Source organism: Zea mays, chromosome 9, assembly GCF_902167145.1.
Source record: "Zea mays cultivar B73 chromosome 9, Zm-B73-REFERENCE-NAM-5.0, whole genome shotgun sequence".
In the NCBI taxonomy this organism is placed as follows: Eukaryota; Viridiplantae; Streptophyta; class Magnoliopsida; order Poales; family Poaceae; genus Zea; species Zea mays.
Window position 1 is genome coordinate 113,159,409 of NC_050104.1, and position 22,025 is coordinate 113,181,433.

The following is a 22,025-nucleotide window of genomic DNA, read 5'->3' on the forward strand; positions in this document are numbered from 1 at the left end:
GGGCCCACGGAGAGCTACACTCGGCAAAGAGTGAGCCTTTGCCAAGTGTCACTCTGTGGACACTCGGCACAGGCTCCGTTGCCGTTACCTGGCGCCGTGACAGCGACTTTTCTTTGCCGAGTACCGGGTGACACTCGGCAAATAAGTCATTGTCGATGTACAGTTTGCCGAGCTTTTTTTGTCGAGTGTTTTCCGGTAGTGCATGCATGCATGTGTGTGGGCATGTATAGCCATTAGGCAGTGGTGTTTTTAGTCTGTTTTCTAATTTACGGGGTGTTTGTGATGGCTCCAAGTTCTAGCTCAAGTGTGGAGCTATAGTTTATAATGTTAATTTAAATAGTTTTAAAAATATTTTAAATCTAAATAATGAAGAAAATAAATTATTTAAATGTCTTCAAACGGCTTACTGCTCCAGCTCCACGATTTTCTGGAGCACCTATTGACTTGCTCCACCAACTCTACCAAATTTTTTAGAGCTAGAGCTATCCCAAAAAGAACCTTAGTTTAGCAAGATTTAGGCTGATCTAAAAACCCAAACCATGTGGTATTAAGGGATTTGCATCCTCCTGGTCTGGTCTGGTCATGTCATTTCTACAAGGGGTAAAAATATGTAGGCTGCATTTTTTTGCTCATGGAATGATGTCCTCAGTTCCTTTCCTTTCACCAAGATTATAGGCAATTTAACAGAATATAAAACTTTAGCTTTGGCCACCAATTAGTCACTAGTTAAGTGCCCGTGCGTTGCAACGAGAACATATAATACCACGATAACTTATGTACAAATATATATTATACTGTTATGAGAAAAGGTTTCATAATCTATTTGTGATTGTAGCCATATATAAGTTTTGCTATTTTAATCTAGTTATTTTACCACTGTATTGCAACCATCAGTACCATACAGACTTCTATATATGATAGTATAATGCATCAGTGTTGTACAAAAAAAGCCTATCAACAGTTGGCCAAAAGCAAAACAAGCTCAACACTAAAAATCTTTAAACATCGTATGTGCTCAACATTAAACCTGATATATGCACAAATATCATCCGAGTCTAACCATTGAACACTGAGGCATCCAATCTCGCTAGACCGGTGTTTCGAAACAAGTTGTAGCGACCATCTTCAATGATTGGGTCAACTGCACGTGTTGGGTCATACCTTGTTTGGTGTGTTAATGATGGATCGACAACAGGACGAAGCTCTCAATACATATCCAGCACAGATTCCACGAGCCTACTGTTCTAAAAAAATGTTCTTTATGCGAGGTGGCCTTATTGCTATGGTTGAAATTGTCTCGCATGTAACCTTTAACACCTCACCATGTACCATCCTTTCCACATAGATCATCTATCTCCACAGCCTTCTCCCAGAACTTATGTTTGAATCTTAATCTTGCCTCATCACTATCTCGAAAGCAGTACATTGATACATTCTGTAGCTCTGATGCACTATTACTATGTTCTTTTAGAATATTACTATACTTCTATCACAAGGAATCTTTAGGCAAAAAATGCTACAAATTAATAAAAAAAGCTTTGCTCCATCACAGGTAATCTAGGGATCTTAGATAAGATGAGCAAAGGGGAAACAAGTATGTTACTCTATGGTCAATGTTGACAAAAACATTCATTGTAATTAATTAAAAGAAGATGAAGATCTGATGTATGATTGATCACGGATCTATTGCATAATGGACCAGTTGTACCATGGACATTTAGAGTCTAAGGTGACAAGCCACAAACCTCTGATATATGACTGATCATAGATATGCCTCAAGAAATAATGGTCACATGTACCAGTATCATAGTTGTCCTCAAATATGAGATGCCTGAATCCAGCCTTTAGCGCTTGCTTTAACCTATTCATAGTATGTTTAAACAAAAGTATTAATAAAAAATAATTGTTTGATTTCTCGTCACTTTCATGCTTAGGATTGGTGACAAAAAGAGCGCAATCAAACACAAAAAACCATGATACATTGAATCAGAATTATAGTTTAGCACGATCAAGATAAAAAACAAACAGAAAAGGTCTATGGATAGATTTTACCTTTTCAACTCACTTTGGTGGTCATCAAAGAAAATGAGCACCTTTTCAGAATCAGAAATGCCATGATTTCTCAATAGTCTTCCCCAATCAATGCTTCCAAAATCAACAAAATCCTTCCCATCGAGGTAAGTGCAGTTTCTATCAAATATGCAGGTCCCTTCTTAAGATATTTCTCAGGGTGCGTAGGAGTGTGATATAATCCTAGTAATTGGCATGGCCTTCCGCAGAACCCAAGTAGAGTGCCCCTTGAAAGCACCACCACTCTCAATCATCAAATCTGGTTTAAGCCAGCGAGCCATAAACCAAAGCCCAAAATTGTGGTCAAAACCCATTCCATTTAAGTTATTCTTAATGGGGTTTGTCTCATATATTGGTACGAATTCTTCCAGTCCATATAGTCTTCCATGTTTTTGATCTGCCTTTTGTGACGGAGAAAAGGGATAAGATATGGCATCCCATATAATGTAAAGAATAAACTGACACCAAGGAAATTATGGGTCGCATCATCAAAACAAAAAACTCACTTCGAAATCCACAACACCTACAATTAACTAACATAAATAACTGTTCAATACATCCAACAAGCCTATTCCAAAAGGAATACCAAGGAAGTGGCAATAGTTATTGCCCTTATGTTTCTTTGTCTTTATGTTCAATGATACATCCGGAGGAGAAGCATAAAAAGAAGCAGGTGAGAGAGAGAGAGTGAAATAGGAACGTATGCAAGTGCACCGTACAAAAACATACAATGTTTACAATGATCAGGATGCAAATAGTAGCTAGCAATTTACATAAGAATAGAATACAACAGAACTAAACATTAGCAGCATGCACTGCCCCCATATTTCCTGTCTTGCTCCACAACCAACTATCCCAGACCACCCATGCACATCACAACATGTCAATAATTTCTTTGAAAATAGATTCAAATATCTATCTAATGATACTAATTATATATTACAAATATTAATATTTTCAGGGTAGAGAAATGGAACCATAAGTGTTACCAAAACTCATTTTTTTATTTGTGGGATAATTGTCCTCTCTACCAAAACCATGCTCTTAGACTACTAATATAAAATAACAATATGGGAATCTCATGGGATCAAATAAAAGTTAGTCACCAAATCTACATGGACCACAAAATGACAAAGTGTGTTTATTGTCCATACCAATCAGGCCCACTGCCCCACTCTATTGAAACCCTACCCTGCGAGGGAATATATAAAGCTTAGCGAAATCTATGTTCCCAGAAAACCATGAAGGTGAACTGAACTGTTCTCACACTCCACACCTACAACTTGTGACATCGTAATCAATAGATATTGTGATATCGTAATCAATAGGTATTGTAGTATTCTAATGGATTTATATTTCATTTTCCTAGCTACAAATCCTCAACTAACTCACAAAACAGGAACTTCTAACTCTAGAAACTATTGTCCAACAAAAGACCTTCCAAACAGGTCGTCATACTCATGAATCAATCAATTGTACTTACTTTACCATACAAAAAAGAGCAACTAATCCAAGAAATAGTATGACAATTGGATGTAAAAAATGCAACTATCTTTTAATAAGTCTATAAAGACCAGTCCAAACAGCTGTCAACATATTGATGTATGAACCAACAAGTTCATCAGAAAACCTGTTCGATGCAGTAAACCAGCCAACCAGGCTATTCCCTCCATATCAAGAACCAATGTTAAAAAAGCAAGCACCCCATTAACCCCCATTACCTTCTATGTGCAAGTGCAAGCTGCATAGCATTGGCATTGGAGTAATCCTGGATTCTTGGACCATCTATTGTGGAGAAATATTGTGCCCATACAGTAAGCATATTTTAGTGGAAATGGGGCTTGAAACTAAACAGATGTATAAGCTATCAGAGTCGAGAAGAGGGAAAATTGCTATGAGAAAAAAAGGAAAAGGAAATACATAATTTTAGATCTTCGGTAGAAGCTAATCATTTAAGCTTGATTGCTTAAAAATAAAGAAAATCAATGAACCAAATTAGCACAACGCACGCAAAGTGAAAGGGAAATGTGCCCTTGGGCCATTTCTAAGTATTTTGGTGATTTAGTGTCCAACATAAGTGCCTAAGTGTTAAATGGTGGACAAAGTACAAATCAAGTATAAAGGTATGTTTCTCAGACTTAGTACATTGTTTTAGAGACTAATGTATTGTGTCTAAGTGCTGGAAACAGGAAAAATCAAGTTGAAATTAAAGATGGCTTTGTTCTGCCAAAGTCAGCTCTGTCTGGGTGCACCAGATTGTCCGGAGGTGCACCGGACAGTGTCCGGTGCGCCAGGCTGACTCAGGCGAACTTGCTGCTCTCGGGAAGTGATTAGCGGCGTATGGCTATAATTCACCGGACTGTCCGGTGAGCCAACGGTCGGCCGCGCGATCCGTGTGTGACACGTGGCCGAGCCAACGGTCGGAAGGGGGCACCGGACTGACCGGTGTGCACCGGACAGTGTCCGGTGCGCCAATGGCTCCAAAGCGCCAACGGTCGGCTTCGCCAAAGAAGGAAAAAAATCTGCACCGGACAGTGTCCGGTGGTGCACCGGACTGTCCGGTGCGCTAGGCGACAGAAGGCAAGAATTGCCTTCCTGGAATGCTCTCAACGGCTCCTAGCTACCTTGGGGCTATAAAAGGGACCTCTAGGCGCATGGAGGAGTACACCAAGCATTCTCTAAGCATTCCTAAGCACCAAGACTTCGATTCCGCGCATTTGATTCTTTGTGATAGCAACTAGAGCTTCATTTGAGTTGTGAACTCGCCGGGTTGTGTTGTGAGCTCTTGTTGCGACTTGTGTGCGTGTTGATACTCTGATTTCGTGTCTTGTGTGCATTGCTCATCCCTCCCTTACTCTGTGCTTCTTTGTGAACATCAAAGTGTAAGGGCGAGAGGCTCCAAGTTGTGGAGATTCCTCGCAAACGGGATATAGTAAAGCAAAGTAAAACAACGTGGTATTCAAGTGGGTCTTTGGACCGCTTGAGAGGGGTTGATTGCAACCCTTGTCCGTTGGGATGCCACAACTTGGACTAGGCAAGTGTTGAACTTGACCGAACCACGGGATAAACCACTGTGTCTATCTGTGATTGATCTTCTTGTGGTTATCGTGTCTTGCAAAGACTCTTCTCTTGTCACGTGGCATTATTGTGCTAACTCCTAATCAAGTTTTATGGTATTAAGTTTCAAGTTTTACAGGATCACCTATTCACCCCTCCCCCCTCTAGGTGCTCTCAATTGGTATCGGAGTCGTTCTCTTCAAGAAAGGGACTAATCGCCCGAAGAGATGGATCCTAAGGGCAAGGGGATTGTGATCAATGATAAGGAGAAGGGGTCCTTCATCAACGAGCCTAAAGATGACAAGCCTACCGACTCGGGCTCGGGCCACAAAAGAAGAGATGGGAAGAAGAAGAAGACAAGGCGCATCAAGGAGATCGTCTACTACGACGACAGCGACGAGTCCTCTTCTTCCCAAAAGGATGACGACAACAACTACGAGAAAAAGAAGACGGTTAACTCAAACTTCTCTTTCGATTATTCTCGTATTCCGCATAGCTCAAATGCACATTTGCTTTCCATTCCACTTGGTAAACCTCCTCATTTTGATGGAGAGGACTACGGATTTTGGAGTCACAAAATGCGTAGTCACCTGTTCTCTCTCCATCCTAGTATATGGGAGATAGTAGAGAGTGGAATGAAATTTGATAGCTCGGATAGTCCTTTATTTATAAATGAACATATTCATAAAAATGCACAAGCTACTACTGTGTTGTTAGCCTCATTGTGCAGGGACGAGTACCATAAGGTGAGCGGCTTGGACAATGCCAAGCAGATCTGGGACACCCTCAAGATCTCACATGAGGGGAACGATGTCACCATGCTCACCAAAATGGAGTTGGTGGAAGACGAACTCGGAGATTCGCGATGATTAGAGGGGAGGAGCCAACACAGACGTATAACAGGCTCAAGATCCTCGTCAACAAGATAAGGAGCTACGGAAGCACGCGATGGACGGACCACGACGTTGTCCACCTAATGCTAAGGTCCTTTACCGTCCTTGATCCACATCTTGTGAACAACATTCGTGAGAATCCTAGGTACACGAAGATGACGCCCGAGGAGATCCTTGGAAAGTTCGTAAGCGGGCGGATGATGATCAAGGAGGCTAGATACGTCGACGATGCATTAAATGGCCCAATCCAAGAGCCTCAAACTATTGCTCTCAAGGCAACAAGGAGCGAGGAGGCGCTACCTAGCAAGGTGGCGCAAGTTGAGGCGGCCGGGCTTAATGATAAAGAGATGGCCCTCATCATCAAGCGATTCAAGACGGCGCTAAAGGGTCGCAAGGAGCATCCCAACAAGAACAAGACGAAGGGGAAGCGCTCGTGCTTCAAATGTGGTAAGATTGGTCATTTTATCGCTAACTGTCCCGATAATGATAGTGACCAGGAAAAAAGAGTGGAAAGTGGGAAAAGAAGAAAAACTACAAGAAGGGGAAGGGCGAGGCACATCTTGGAAAGGAGTGGGATTCGGATTGCTCCTCGTCAGACTCCGACAACGAAGGACTCGCCGCCACCGCCTTCAACAAGTCATCCCTCTTCCCCAACGAGCATCACACTTGCCTCATGGCAAGGGAAAAGAAGGTAAGCACTCGTAATACTAGTACTTATGCTTCTTCAAGTGAGGATGAGTCTAGTGATGATGATGAAATAGATTATTCATGTTTATTCAAGGGCCTAGATAGAACCAAGATTGATAAAATTAATGAATTAATTGATGCCTTGAATGATAAGAATAGGTTATTAGAAAAGCAAGAGGATCTTTTGTATGAAGAGCATGATAAATTTGTTAGTGCACAAAATTCTCTTGCTCTAGAAGTTAAAAGAAATGAAATGCTTTCTTGTGAACTATCTACTTGTCATGAAACCATTTCTACTTTAAAAGGTGTTAATGATGATTTAAATGCTAAACTAGTAGTAGCAAATAAATCTAACTCTTGTGTAGAACATGTTATAATTTGCAATAGGTGCAAAGATTTTAATGTTGATACTTGTAGTGAACACCTAGCTTGCATTTCAAAATTAAATGATGAAGTGGCTAGTCTTAATGCCCAACTTAAGACTAGCAAGAGTGAATTTGACAAGATAAAATTTGCAAGGGATGCCTACACGATTGGTAGACACGCCTCAATTAAGGATGGTCTTGGCTTCAAGAGGGAAGTCAAGAACTTAACAAGCCATAAGGCTTCCATCTCCGCCAAGGAGAAAGGGAAGGCCCCTATGGCTAGTAGTGCTCTAAAGAACCATGCCTTCATGTATCATAATAGGAGACATTCTAGAAATGTTTATAGAAGTTATGATGCTTTTAATTCTCATGCTATGGTTGCTTCTAGTTCTTCTATTATGCATGATAGAAATTTGTCTAGAAGAAATGTTGTTCATGTTTCTAGGAAAATAATAAATGAACCTTCTACAATTTATCATGCTTGCAATGCTTCATTTGCAATTTGTAGAAAGGATAGAAAAGTGATTGCTAGGAAACTAGGGGCAAAATGCAAGGGTGATAAAACTTGCATTTGGGTACCTAAGGATATTGTCACTAACCTTGTAGGACCCAACAAGAGTTGGGTACCTAAGACCCAAGCCTAAATTTGCCTTGCAGGTTTATGCATCCGGGGGATCAAGCTGGATTATCGACAGCGGATGCACAAACCACATGACGGGGGAGAAGAAGATGTTTACCTCCTACGTCAAGAACAAGGATTCCCAAGATTCAATAATATTTGGTGATGGGAATCAAGGCAAGGTGAAAGGGTTAGGGAAAATTGCTATTTCATCCGAGCACTCTATTTCTAATGTGTTTTTAGTTGAGTCGCTTGGATATAATTTGTTATCTGTTAGTCAATTATGCAATATAGGATATAATTGTCTATTCACAAATGTAGATGTGTCTGTCTTTAGAAGAAGTGATGGTTCACTAGCTTTTAAGGGTGTATTAGACGGCAAACTCTATTTAGTTGATTTTGCAAAAGAGGAGGCCGGTCTAGATGCATGCTTAATTGCTAAGACTAGCATGGGCTGGCTGTGGCATCGCCGCTTGGCACATGTGGGAATGAAGAACCTTCACAAGCTTCTAAAGGGAGAACACGTGATAGGTCTAACTAATGTTACCTTCGAAAAAGATAGACCTTGTGCAGCTTGTCAAGCAGGGAAACAAGTGGGAAGCTCTCATCATGCCAAAAATGTGATGACAACATCAAGACCCCTGGAGTTACTTCATATGGACCTCTTCGGACCCGTCGCCTATCTAAGCATAGGAGGAAGTAAGTATGGTCTTGTTATAGTTGATGATTTTTCCCGCTTCACTTGGGTATTCTTTTTGCAGGATAAATCTGAAACCCAAGGGACCCTCAAGCGCTTCCTAAGGAGAGCTCAAAACGAGTTTGAGCTCAAGGTGAAGAAGATAAGGAGCGACAATGGGTCCAAGTTCAAGAACCTTCAAGTGGAGGAATATCTTGAGGAGGAAGGAAACAAGCACGAGTTCTCCGCTCCCTACACACCACAACAAAATGGTGTGGTAGAAAGGAAGAACAGGACGCTTATAGACATGGCGAGGACGATGCTTGGAGAGTTCAAGACCCCCGAGCGTTTTTGGTCGGAAGCCGTGAACACGGCTTGCCACGCCATCAACCGGGTCTACCTTCATCGCCTCCTCAAGAAGACTTCGTATGAGCTTCTAACCGGTAACAAACCCAATGTTTCGTATTTCCGAGTCTTTGGGAGTAAATGCTACATTCTAGTGAAGAAGGGGAGGAATTCCAAATTTGCTCCCAAAGCCGTAGAAGGGTTTTTGTTAGGTTATGACTCAAATACAAAGGCGTATAGGGTCTTCAACAAATCATCGGGTTTGGTTGAAGTCTCTAGCGACGTTGTATTTGATGAGACTAATGGCTCTCCAAGAGAGCAAGTTGTTGATCTTGATGATGTAGACGAAGAAGACGTTCCAACAGCCGCAATGCGCACCATGGCAATTGGAGATGTGAGGCCACAGGAACAAAATGAGCAAGATCAACCTTCTTCCTCAACAATGGTGCATCCCCCAACTCAAGACGATGAACAGGTTCATCAAGAGGTGGCGTATGATTAAGGGGGAGCACAAGATGATCATGTAATGGAGGAAGAAGCACAACCGGCACCTCCAACCCAAGTTCGAGCGATGATTCAAAGGGATCATCCCGTCGACCAGATTTTGGGTGACATTAGCAAGGGAGTAACTACTCGTTCTAGATTAGTCAATTTCTATGAGCATTACTCTTTTGTCTCTTCTATTGAGCCTTTCAGGGTAGAAGAGGTCTTGCTAGATCCAGACTGGGTGTTGGCCATGCAAGAGGAGCTCAACAACTTTAAAAGAAATGAAGTTTGGACACTGGTGCCTCGTCCCAAGCAAAATATTGTGGGAACCAAGTGGGTGTTCCGCAACAAACAAGACGAGCACGGGGTGGTGACAAGGAACAAGGCTAGACTTGTGGCAAAAGGTTATGCCCAAGTCGCAGGTTTGGACTTTGAGAAGACTTTTACTCCTGTGGCTAGGCTAGAGTCAATTCGCATATTGTTAGCCTATGCTACTCACCATTCTTTCAGGTTGTTCCAAATGGATGTGAAGAGCGCTTTCCTCAACGGGCCAATCAAGGAGGAGGTGTACGTGGAGCAACCCCCTGGCTTCGAGGATGAACGGTACCCCGACCACGTGTGTAAGCTCTCTAAGGCGCTCTATGGACTTAAGCAACCCCAAGAGCATGGTATGAATGCCTTAGAGACTTTTTAATTGCTAATGCTTTCAAGGTTGGGAAAGCCGATCCAACTCTTTTTACTAAGACTTATGATGGTGATCTTTTTGTGTGCCAAATTTATGTCGATGACATAATATTTGGTTCTACTAATCAAAAGTCTTGTGAAGAGTTTAGCAGGGTGATGACTCAAAAGTTTGAGATGTCGATGATGGGCGAGTTAAGCTATTTCCTTGGATTCCAAGTGAGGCAACTCAAGGATGGGACCTTCATCTCCCAAACGAAGTACACACAAGACTTGATCAAGCGGTTTGGGATGAAGGACGCCAAGCCCGCAAAGACTCCAATGGGAACCGACGGACACACCGACCTCAACAAAGGAGGTAAGTCCGTTGATCAAAAGGCATACCGGTCTATGATAGGGTCTTTACTTTATTTATGTGCTAGTAGACCGGATATTATGCTTAGCGTATGCATGTGTGCTAGATTTCAATCTGATCCAAGAGAATGTCACTTAGTGACGGTGAAGCAAATTCTTAGATATTTAGTCGCTACGCCTTGCTTCGGGATCTGGTATCCAAAGGGGTCTACCTTTGACTTGATTGGATATTCAGACTCCGACTATGCTGGATGTAAGGTCGATAGGAAGAGTACATCGGGGACGTGCCAATTCTTAGGAAGGTCCCTGGTGTCATGGAGTTCTAAGAAACAAACTTCCGTTGCCCTATCCACCGCTGAGGCCGAGTACGTTGCTGCAGGACAGTGTTGCGCGCAACTACTTTGGATGAGGCAAACCCTCAGGGACTTTGGCTACAATCTGAGCAAAGTCGCACTCCTATGTGATAATGAGAGTGCTATCCGCATGGCGGATAATCCTGTTGAACACAGCCGCACAAAGCACATAGACATCCGGCATCACTTTTTGAGAGACCACCAGCAAAAGGGAGATATCGAAGTGTTTCATGTTAGCTCTGAGAACCAGCTAGCCGATATCTTTACCAAGCCTTTAGATGAGCAGACCTTTTGCAAGTTGCGTAGTGAGCTAAATGTCTTAGATTCGCGGAACTTGGATTGATTTGTAGCATACATGTGCTTATGCCTTTGATCATGTTCCATATGCACTTTGTTGTTTATTTATGGTGCTCAAGTTGTACAAGCACTCCCCGGACCTTACAAGTCCATTTGCTAGTGATGCACAAATTTAGGGAGAGATGTGCTACAACTTGACCCTTTGAGACTAACCTTGTGCTTGAGTTTGCTTAATTTAGTCTCAAAGGAGGTTTGAAAGGGAAAAGGTGGACTTGGACCATGCAAGACTTCCACTGCACTCTGATGAAAGAGTAACTTTTCCAAGTTCATCTTTGTACTCTTATTGCCTTTTTACTCTTAGTTGAAGATTTTGGTAAGGCAATGGGGTTAAAGGGCCAAAATTGATCCCGTTTTGGTGCTTGATGCCAAAGGGGGAGAAAATAAGGCCAAAGCAAGAAATGGATCAGCTACCACTTGAGAATTTTGAAAAAGTAGAGTTAGAGTTTTTGTTTGTCAAAATACTCTTGTTTGCCTCTTATTGTCAAAAGTTGGTCTCTTGTGGGGAGAAGGCTTAATTATGGGAAAAGGGGGAGTTTTTGAACTCTTTGATCAATTTCTCTTGAAATATCTTTCAACAAGTGTGTTTGACTTAGAGATAGGAAATTGAGTTTGATTTGCAAAAACAAACCAAGTGGTGGCAAAGAATGATCCATATATGTCAAATTTGAATCAAAACAATTTTGAGTTCTTATTTGAATTGATTTTGCACTTGTTCTACTTGCTTTATGTTGTGTTGGCATAAATCACCAAAAAGGGGGAGATTGAAAGGGAAATGTGCCCTTGGGCCATTTCTAGGCCTGGGCACTTTTAAGCCGAAACCGAATTACCGAACCGAATTTTTGAAAACCGACCCGAAGTTTCGGTTTTTCGGGGTTCGGTTTCGGTTTCAATTCCTGAGAACTTCGGTGCTCGGTGTCGGCCTCGGTTTTCAGTGTACACCGAACCGAAACACCATATATGAAACTGAATAGCCCCTGATCCTCTATTCCTCTCATTCTTTGAATCTTTGTGTTGTGCTTGCAGCCGGCAGCCGCCCAACTGGCCCAAGCCCAATGCCCCCAACGGCCCAACTCAGCAAGACGGCAACCCTAAATCAGTAAATCCCTAATCTTGAGGAAGGTAAATTAGTTTGCAGTTTTTATTTCATAATTGTTTCTACTATGTTCTTATTGATTTCAGATTTTACTAATTTGTTTACTCCTTATTATTACTGCAGAGTTTTGTGGCCTCACTGTTTCTAAGGAGACAACAGCCACCCCTACCAATTCTTGAGCATGCAAATTTGATGAATGATGAATGGTGAATGGAGAATATGAGGCTATCAAAGTTTAAGATCAAATATGTGATCTGTGATGTGTGTGATCTCAAACTATCATTAATTGGAAGTTATGTAATGTATGACTTGAAGAGTTGAAGTCTGGACTCTGGACCATTTAAATTTGTAATGTTTGTTATTTATTTGTGACTTGCTACTAGAGTACTAGTTATTGTGGACTTATGTTCATTGTTGAGTGTTGTGCTGCTGGTTAATGGTTATCTCATTATCTGTGTTGTGCATGTGTGCTGCTGGTTAGTGGTAGTGGCTATTTGCTGCTGTTAAATTCAATATCTGTGTTAAATTCAATATCTGTGATGTGTGCTGCTGTCGAACTCCCAATATATTTCTCTTGGCTGTCGTGTGTGATAACTGATAAAGATGTGTAATTTATGGCTGCCATCAGCCATCAGGAACATTGAGTGCTGTGGAACCTCTTCACTTGAGCTACTAGGAAGTAAGTACCTTCCAACGATATACTGCATCAGCAATGGGAAGAAAAAATGGCAACAAACAGGAACATGTATTCAGAGCAGAGCCTATGCATGGTTTCATTCATCCCCACCACATGAACATTGAACTCGGTACAAAAGACAGGGAATGTGGAAGAAGTTCGGGTGTTCAGTTTAAACCGAACACCGAACCGAAAAACCGAAAACCGAATTTCTCGGTTTTCTTCTGTAAGACGCGTAGATCGGTCTGCTCTGTCTGTAAACCGAACTTCTACAACACCGAAAAAACCGAACCGAAAAAACCGATTACATCGATTGCCCAGGCCTAGCCATTTCTAAGTATTTTGGTGATTTAGTGTCCAACACAAGTGCCAAAGTGTTAAATGGTGGACAAAGTACAAATCAAGTATAAAGGTATGTTTCTTAGACTTAGTACATTGTTTTAGAGACTAATGTATTGTGTCTAAGTGCTGGAAACAGGAAAAATCAAGTTGAAATTAAAGATGGCTTTGTTCTGCCAAAGTCAGCTCTGTCTGGGTGCACCGGACAGTGTCCGGTGGTGCACCGGACAGTGTCTGGTGCGCCAGGCTGACTCAGGCGAACTTGCTGCTCTCGGGAAGTGATTAGCGGCGTACGGCTATAATTCACCGGACTGTCCGGTATGCACCGGACTGTCCGGTAAGCCAACGGTCGGCCGGGCCAACGGTCGGCCGCGCGATCCGCGTGTGACACGTGGCCGAGCCAACGGTCGGAAGGGGGCACCGGACTGACCGGTGTGCACCGAACAGTGTCCGGTGCGCCAACGGCTCCAAAGCGCCAACGGTCGGCTTCGCCAAAGAAGGAAAAAAATCCGCACCGGACAGTGTCCGGTGGTGCACCGGACTGTCCGGTGCGCCAGGCGACAGAAGGCAAGAATTGCCTTCCTGGAATGCTCTCAACGGCTCCTAGCTACCTTGGGGCTATAAAAGGGACCCCTAGGCGCATGGAGGAGTACACCAAGCATTCTCTAAGCATTCCTAAGCACCAAGACTTCGATTCCGCGCATTTGATTCTTTGTGATAGCAACTAGAGCTTCATTTGAGTTGTGAACTCGTCGGGTTGTGTTGTGAGCTCTTGTTGCGACTTGTGTGCATGTTGATACTCTGATTTCGTGTCTTGTGTGCGTTGCTCATCCCTCCCTTACTCCGTGCTTCTTTGTGAACATCAAAGTGTAAGGGCGAGAGGCTCCAAGTTGTGGAGATTCCTCGCAAACGAGATATAGTAAAGCAAAGTAAAACAACGTGGTATTCAAGTGGGTCTTTGGACCGCTTGAGATGGGTTGATTGCAACCCTCGTCCGTTGGGACGCCACAACGTGGACTAGGCAAATGTTGAACTTGGCCGAACCACGGGATAAACCACTGTGTCTATCTGTGATTGATCTTCTTGTGGTTATCGTGTCTTGCAAAGACTCTTCTCTTGTCACGTGGCATTCTTGTGCTAACTCCTAATCAAGTTTTGTGGTATTAAGTTTCAAGTTTTACAGGATCACCTATTCACCCCTCCCCCCCTCTAGGTGCTCTCACAAAGGTTAGATGATGAGATCACTAAAAATAGCACCTCCTTGCACACAAGGCAAACACTTTAGCCGAGCTAATCATTTAACCTTGAGTTGCTTGCTTCTGAAACATCTTACAATTTGACATGCTTCACTGTTCGTGCATGCAGAGAACAAGGAACCAATAGAATTTGGCGGCAAACCAAGTGCTGCTTACTGGATAATTAAAGACATTCTTTCCCACTAAAACATAATCAGGTAGTCAGAGAAATAATGAAGTCATACCATATATTGCTCCCAGTGTAGCAATCCAATCTGATAATCTTAGAAAGTGATAGCTGTAAAGCAGAAAACGATGTGTGACCGATCTATCTGTTCACATGCCAAATTGAGAACGGGACGAGTGGGGTCACGTCAGGAATCAGGTTGGTAATACGTTGAGTAGGTGGCGAGTGGGAGAGTTTTCGAAGCATCAACGGTGGAAACATGGCAAGGGTTGGGCGGTGTACGGTGTACCTCCATGGCGTGTTTCAAGCGACTGTACTTCCGAAGCTCCCTGACGACGTGATTGAGCTGATAGTTCTGCACTGTGCGGCCCTCCTTCGCCCATCGCCGCAGCACCACCACCACACTACGCTTCGGGTAGATGAGCTTCAGCATGCGCTGCCCTGGTGTGTCCCCACTCCTCGTAGTGCCGCCCGCGTGACCGCCTCGGGCAGAGGAACTTGGCGATGCAGGTGTAACCGGTGGTATGTGGAGGGCTTGTCGAGGACGGCGTGGGCGGAGATGACGTGGGCGGTGAGGGTATGGCCGTGCATCTAGGGGCGCGGTTGGTCCACGGTGGTGAAGCACCGTCATTGGGGCTCGTGCTAGGGGCGGGCCGTAGCGGACGGTGCCAGGGGCGGGGCGTTGACCGAAGTGCAGCATGCCACGGTGGTGGCGACCCCCGCCACGAGCTCCCCTTCCAAGTGCGACGCCGACTCCTCGCCCTTGGTAGCGTCCCCCGCATTGTTGGAGATAAGTATGAGCTCCGCCCCCACCAGAGGTGGCCGCTCCCGCCCCCTCGTCCGCGCCCTCCTCACGTTCAAGGACCCTAGGTCCCTAGACGGAGGGGGAAGGGGCATGTTGCACGGGGAACCGGCGACCGACAACCCAGATGTTCTCATAGCAGCGGCGGGCGGATGGGTGGCACCATAGCTACTTCGGGCGACATTTGCTTCGGATGGGCGGCGACAGTGGTAAGAAACCCTAGACGGCGCTCGCAATGACCTCAGCTACCCGATCCTGTCTGCTTTGCGAAGTGATTTGAGCCGTAGCGAGCGGTCCGCCATCGGACCTGTCCCGACATGCGAACGCGGTGGGGTTGCGGATGCAGATGGGCGCGCCCCAACATGCGCGGAGCATGCTTGGCGCAGCATGCGGGGGAGGCAGAAGAGGCGGAACGGAGGCAGAAGAGGCGGAACGGATGGGGATCGCAGGCGCAGTGGATGGGGCTTTTGGCTTCACGAGGCGGATCAGGGCGTGTGGTGGTGGGCGAATCGAATGGTTGAGATTGCCGAACGATATATCGGACGGTTGAGATTGTATAATGGCAGAACGACAGGCTACCCTTGCCGTCTTAATAAGTAGTAGAGATAATGTCAACTGTGGGAATTCTTATAGTAGCACACTATAAAACTGTATATCCGTTTATGTTTATGTTGTCGATACTGTGGCAATTGAAGAAATTGAGGATTGTCAAATTGATTTGGTAGGAAATAATGACTGTCTACAATAGAGTTTGAAGATTAGAGGATGTTGAACTATAGATGACATTATTTATAGAGAAAAGTTTGAAGAGAATTTTGTACTGTGGAGATAGCCTAACTGTCATACGGCGTACATCCCAGCAGGGCAGCACTAGAGACGATCTAATCTGTTTGGTTGTGGGACAGCCAGGACAGGGACATCCCCTGTCGTCCTCTCCTGTCCCTCTAATTTTAAGGGACAACAGAGGACAACACTGGATAGTCCTGTCCCAATCCTTGTCCCAGAACCAAACAATCTAATTTTAGGGATCGTCCCATCCTATCCCGTCCTGTCATTGCAACCAAACGCAAAAAACGGTGACAAAAATCTTGAAAAAAGCAACGTTGTGATTTGTGGAATGACGTGGCTCTGTGATGTACACTGTATAATAAAGGGGCCACCCATCAGGAGAGACAAGCAAATTTCCCAAACGCAAAACCGCATCCTCTCATCAGCTTCCTTCCACATTCGTCTCGAGATCTCGCCCCGTCGCCATGGACGCGATCGACAGCGTGGTGGATCCCCTCCGCGACTTCGCCAAGGACAGCGTCCGCCTCGTCAAGCGCTGCCACAAGCCCGACCGCAAGGGTACCTGCCAGGATCCCTCCTTCCGCCGCGCCCTGTTCGTATCCGAGTTGTTTTGGTTCGACCACCGTCAGATCTGACGGTGTTTCTCTGGGATCTGTGCTTGCAGAGTTCACCAAGGTGGCGGCGCGGACGGCGATCGGGTTCGTCGTCATGGGCTTCGTCGGCTTCTTCGTTAAGCTCATCTTCATCCCCATCAACAACATCATCGTCGGTTCCGGCTAGGTTCGTGTCTACTATTCCATTATTATCTACCCAAATCCGTTAGATTTTCTTGTTTCGATGTCGTTGTTTGCGGATCTGCGGTGCGCGGTTCTGTTTGTGTGTGCACGCTTTTGAGGGGTGAAATTAGGTGGTGCGGAGACCGTGGGGCTGGTAACATCTCGGCCGATCTGAGTATGCTTGTTCACTATGGCTGTGAATTTTGTTTTCGTGGCCTATCATTCTCGATTAGGTGGAAACTGGGTTACTGGATTTTACCTCCATGATCTTTGGATAGAGTCAGATATACTTGTAGCAAGAGAAATTTTAGCAGTATACTTATCAGAATAAAAATTCTAGCAGGTGATTACTGCAGTTTCATCTGTTCACATTTGCAGTAGCAGTAGCGGATTATGTAAGTCGTTGGTCCCAACTGGTTGTGACTTGTGAACCCAGTTTTGAATCCCAGCCTCAAGTCAGTATCAGTTTATAACTCATCAGAGTTATTTATGTAGGTTTAGTACAAGTTGCAAAGTTGTTCCTTTTGTCTGAGTTGCTGAGGAGAGTTGGACTCTATCATTCCTCACTACTCTACATATGGGACCTATTATGCTAAAACACGTTGTCGAATTTCCAACTCAAATACTACCAAGGCAAACATAATTGTACATTGTATAGTACCGGCCCTTGATTTATTTTGTTATTGGAACACATTTTTTGCAACCTTCCTAACTGCAAACATGATGGTTCAAGCTATGCGAATGGCGGATTCCCTCTCATGGTTATTAAAGCGGTAGAACGTTAAGAACCAACTTTTCAACGTTTAAATGTTTAAATGAACGTTGAAACGTCTTTTCAGACTAACATAAAACATGATATACTCTTTTAACCTCTTTTCCGGAAGGTAGATGAGACACATATACAAGTTTCAATGGGAATATTCAAACAGGTAAAAGAAGAAACAAAAAGAAAACCATGTGTGGCTTCTTCAGAAGGAACCCAGTAAAAACAGTGTGCTTGAAGCAATAGCACGCAGACACACCTCAACATTATATTTGAGCATCAGACCAAAATCACTACAGCAGAAACTGCAGCTTCATGGTTGCAATCAAGGGCACGGCACAAACTTTTAATCTAAATGAAAAAAGATATGAAGAATCTTATAACCAAAAAAAACCTACCAGTTAGCAACCCAATGAGCCTATGCACAAAACCGAAGGCGCCCTTCAGAAGCCGGATAAACAGTAGTGCACCTCAAGCTCATCCCATGGAGACTTTAGCACCACCACTCAAGCCCAAATCGTTGTGCATGCACAGCTCAGAAAGACAAGCGAGCAGGATGGACGATTCTACTGTAGCATGATTAAAAACAGCATCAGCACTTCAGCTTCAGCAGCATTCGTCAATATTGCATATGCATGGTGGCTGGCGCACTGGCTGGCTGCGCAGTGCACTGTGTTTTGGATACGAACAGCAGCAGAATGTGAATACGAACAGCAGCAGAATACGAACAGCGGTTGGACCTGCCGACCCGGGCGGTTGCGCACTGGCGGCTCTCTGGAGCAGGCGCACTGCGCACTGGGCGGTTGCGCCTGGACTGTGCACTGGCGGCGGCTGTAGGTGGAGGGAGGACCGGAGGAGGGAGGAGGGGGGCGGCGGCGTACCTGGAGGGCGGAGGACGGCCGACGGCGGCAGCGTCTGTCTCTGGCGGCTCCGCGGCTGTGCGTCTGGCAGTTTGGCGGCTGGAGCAAGCTTGCTGGTTAAAGGCCCATTAAGGCCCAACAACTTATAGACGCACATAACGTCCGTAGAACGGGTAAAACGTCCAGAACGCGCGTTCCGACGTTTAAACGTCGCTTAAACGTCCAAAACGGACGTTCTACGCAGTTTTTTTAAAACGTACGGACGCTTTAACTCCTAATCACGTTTTAGCGCTTAAACGACGCTTAATCGTCGTTTAAACGACGCTTTAATAACCATGTTCCCTCTAAATCTAGTCGTGACAATCTCCCCCAGCCCCCAATAAGGATTTTTTCAACAAAACCTATTGATGATCAATTATGGATGGATGCTTATAACGTGGATTTATTTTTGCATAAGGGAGCTGAGTAGTTGACAGTTCATCTCTTTGATAAAGTTTTATTTTGCCAGCTTCTGTTTTGAGGAATGGTTAAGGCTTTCGAGTAGCACCTCTAGGTCTCAGGTTCGATCCGCCTCGGTGCGAATTTCGGGCTTGGTTAAAAAATCCTCTTGCTGTGCCCGGCCCGCTCCCGTGTTACGTCCTGCGCGCCACCATATGGCTGGACCATTGTAGAGTGGACGGTGACGGCCCTCTAGTGATGGGGGACAGGGTTCGGGGATTTTCTCGGCCGGGACCATGTTTCGATCTCTTCTTAATATAATACCGGGAGGACGGTCTTTCCCTGCCCGACCGAGTTTTTTGTTTTGAGGAATTATGATTAAGTGAAAACATCACCGTTTGAGGGACAAGTTGGCTTCCTAACTATTTCTATTAGGGAATCACATGTCCAACTCTTGCTGTATCGCTAAATTTTGAATTTATTGGAAAATCTGATTCAAATTTGAAACACTGATTCCCCGACTATATCGTAGCATGATTGATGGATTTGTAGACATGATCACTCTTGCTACCGACTACGGAGTAAAAAAAAGGGTATATGTTGTGTTACCGATGGCATTACAATAGAATGTTTCAAGCATTTCCATTTCAGGTCACTTGTAAATAGAAGCAATGCACAATTCGAGTAGCTAAGTAATAATTTCCTGTTCTCATGCGAGTACAATGAGTGTGCTAATGACTTCTCCTGTGGTTTGTGCAGGCTTACAGGAGTACAGGGCGACTAGCATGGGAGTAGTGCAATACTTTTGGGAGCAATAGATAACGAGGATCCTGGTCTTTCGAATAGTATTGTTAATGAAATTTTTCGTTCGGTTGTGTTTCTGATGTAATCGTTGTACTGAGTAGACCTTCTGGATACCGGATTCTGAGTAGACCTTTGAATCCTTGATGGATCAGCCAATCTCGGAAAGGAAGTTTCGTATTTTGTTGTTCCGTTAAGCTGTTTGCTGTTTGCTCTCATGGTGATGGTAAGCCTGATTTAGGTGTCGTTCGGTTGCTAGGGATTGAAGTAGTTAAATTCCTCTAGTCAAAATTATATAGAAGAGAATTTAATCTCTATCAATCCACTTCAATCCAAATGTAACTCAACAAGGTCTCTCTCAATCCACTTCGTAGAGTGGAGTTTGAAACGAGAATGATGAGAATGAGTAAGATATTGGAGATAGCTTTAGTGGTTTAGTATATTTGCGGGCAGCATTCGGAATTTGAGCTGGGATTCCATGGTTGTTTTCTATGTTGAGTGTTAATTTTTTATGTTTTGTAAGTTGGGTAGTATTTTCTTCGTCCATAAATGTTTGTCGCTATGGTATTCGTTTGGTAGTATTCACTTCATCCACAAATGTTTGTCGCTATGGTATTCGTATCGGTCAAACTTTATTAAATAGGACTAGCTTTATAAGATATATTAGCAAGATTTGTATCTTCCAATAATTTTACTATAAAAACGTATTTAAAGATCTGTCTAATGATTCTAATTATATATTATAAAGATTAATATTATCTTATATAAATATGGTCAATGTTAAAAAAGGGGATTGAAGTAGATTAAATCTCTCTAGTCAAAATTAAATAGAAGAGAATTTAATCTCTATCAATCCACTTCAATCCAAATGCAACTCAACAAGGTCTCTCTCAATCCACTTCGTAGAGTGGAGTTTGAAATGAGAATGATAAGAATGAGTAAGATATTGGAGATAGCTTTAGTGGTTTAGTGTATTTGCGGACAGCATTCAGAATTTGAGCTGGGATTCCATGCTTGTTTTCTATGTTGAGAGTGTTATTTTTTTTATGTTTTGTAAGTTGGGTAGTATTCTCTTCGTCCATAAATGTTTGTTTGTCGCTATGTTATTCGGTGGATAGTATTTCCTTCGTCCACAAATGTTTATCGATATGGTATTCGTGTCGGTCAAACTTTATTAAATAGGACTAGCTTTATAGGATATATTAGCAAGATTTGTATCTTCCAATAATTTTACTATAAAAATGTATTTAAAGATCTGTCTAATAATTCTAATTATATATTATAAAGATTAATATTATATTATATAAATATGGTCAATGTTAAAAATAGTTGACTCCTCGAAAAATAAGAACAACTAATATTTATGGACAAAGAGAGTAATATCTAGGTGTAAGTTGGGTCCTAGTATCTAGGTGGTTGATCAGCCGGTGCTTGTTACTAGTTGGGAAAATTAGTCTAGATTAGCTAGGATTGGTTAGCACAGCTAGAGGCTTCGATAGAAAATAAGCTCACATGTTTCTGTTATATATACTACTATCAAGAGTAGACCCTGTGTATTCACGCACGCGTCCCGCAGCTCCCATCTCCTCTACACGCTTTCTTCCCCACGCGCAGCCTCCATCTACCCTAAACCCTCTGCGCGCACAAAGCGTAGTGTTCGTTTTCAGGATGGAGCTACTGTTATCTGATTGAGTATGAGGTGATTGTGATCGTTCGTATATATCTATTCTCTAGCAGCAAACTAAGAAAATATTATGCTTTCCAGTTTTTCAGAGGTCTCATTAAGTAGCCTTCCTTCTCAATCCTGTCGTTTCAAAATTCTGCCGTCCACATTACCTGTCGTGTAAAATTTATAGTCCGAAAAGGTCTTAAACATAGAAACTAACATGATGTTCGCTTAGTTTTAATCCAAAACAGCTTCTAAAATGTTTTGTTTTTATAGATTACAGCAGCAGCAATTTAGCTTTAACCTAAAGCGAACAACCTAATAAGTTAGAGCTACTGTTTAGAACTCCTAGAGCTAATAGTTTGCTAGCTAACAAATTGTTAGTTAGGTTGACCCAACTATGAATAGGGGTGACAATGAGCTCTAAATTTTACATTATAAAATTTAAATATCGAATCAGATTAGAATGACTTTATTTTTATTTATTTTTGAACTAAATTTTATTTAGGATTCTAAAAAATTGTGAAGAAACATTTAGATCGTGATCCATTACCACCACTAACTATAAACTAATTGTTACCTGTGACTCTGTGAGTTATAGCTAGGTATTAGCCGATGGTGTTTGGAACCTCTACATCCAATGGCGGAGGAGCCATT

At 43.3% G+C, this 22,025-nt stretch overlaps 1 protein-coding gene, 1 long non-coding RNA gene and 1 pseudogene across 2 annotated transcripts; 1 reads left to right on the plus strand and 2 right to left on the minus strand.

Moving 5' to 3' along the window:
- Window positions 1–998: 998 nt before the first annotated feature.
- Window positions 999–14,906, minus strand: LOC103638870 (uncharacterized; annotated as a pseudogene).
- Window positions 14,907–16,449: 1,543 nt separating this feature from the next.
- Window positions 16,450–19,885, plus strand: LOC100282298 (protein transport protein SEC61 gamma subunit). The gene is made up of 3 exons (NM_001291547.1): window positions 16,450–16,622; window positions 16,729–16,844; window positions 19,661–19,885. The coding sequence occupies exons 1-2, from the start codon at window positions 16,529–16,531 to the stop codon at window positions 16,842–16,844; spliced, it is 210 nt and encodes a 69-aa protein (NP_001278476.1). The 5' UTR covers window positions 16,450–16,528; the 3' UTR covers window positions 19,661–19,885.
- Window positions 17,843–18,992, minus strand: LOC109942238 (uncharacterized). Its single transcript, XR_002264925.2, has 2 exons — window positions 18,485–18,992; window positions 17,843–18,172 (listed from the first exon to the last, which is right to left on the minus strand). It is a non-coding gene; the product is annotated as an uncharacterized lncRNA (long non-coding RNA).
- Window positions 19,886–22,025: the final 2,140 nt, after the last annotated feature.

What these genes read in the sequence shown, in the direction of transcription:
- LOC100282298 (NM_001291547.1), top strand. Translation starts at nt 16,529, where the DNA reads ATGGACGCGATCGACAGCGTGGTGGATCCCCTCCGCGACTTCGCCAAG. An exon ending in CCACAAGCCCGACCGCAAGG is followed by an intron (nt 16,623 to 16,728) that starts GTACCTGCCAGG and finishes CTGTGCTTGCAG; the next exon opens with AGTTCACCAAGGTGGCGGCG.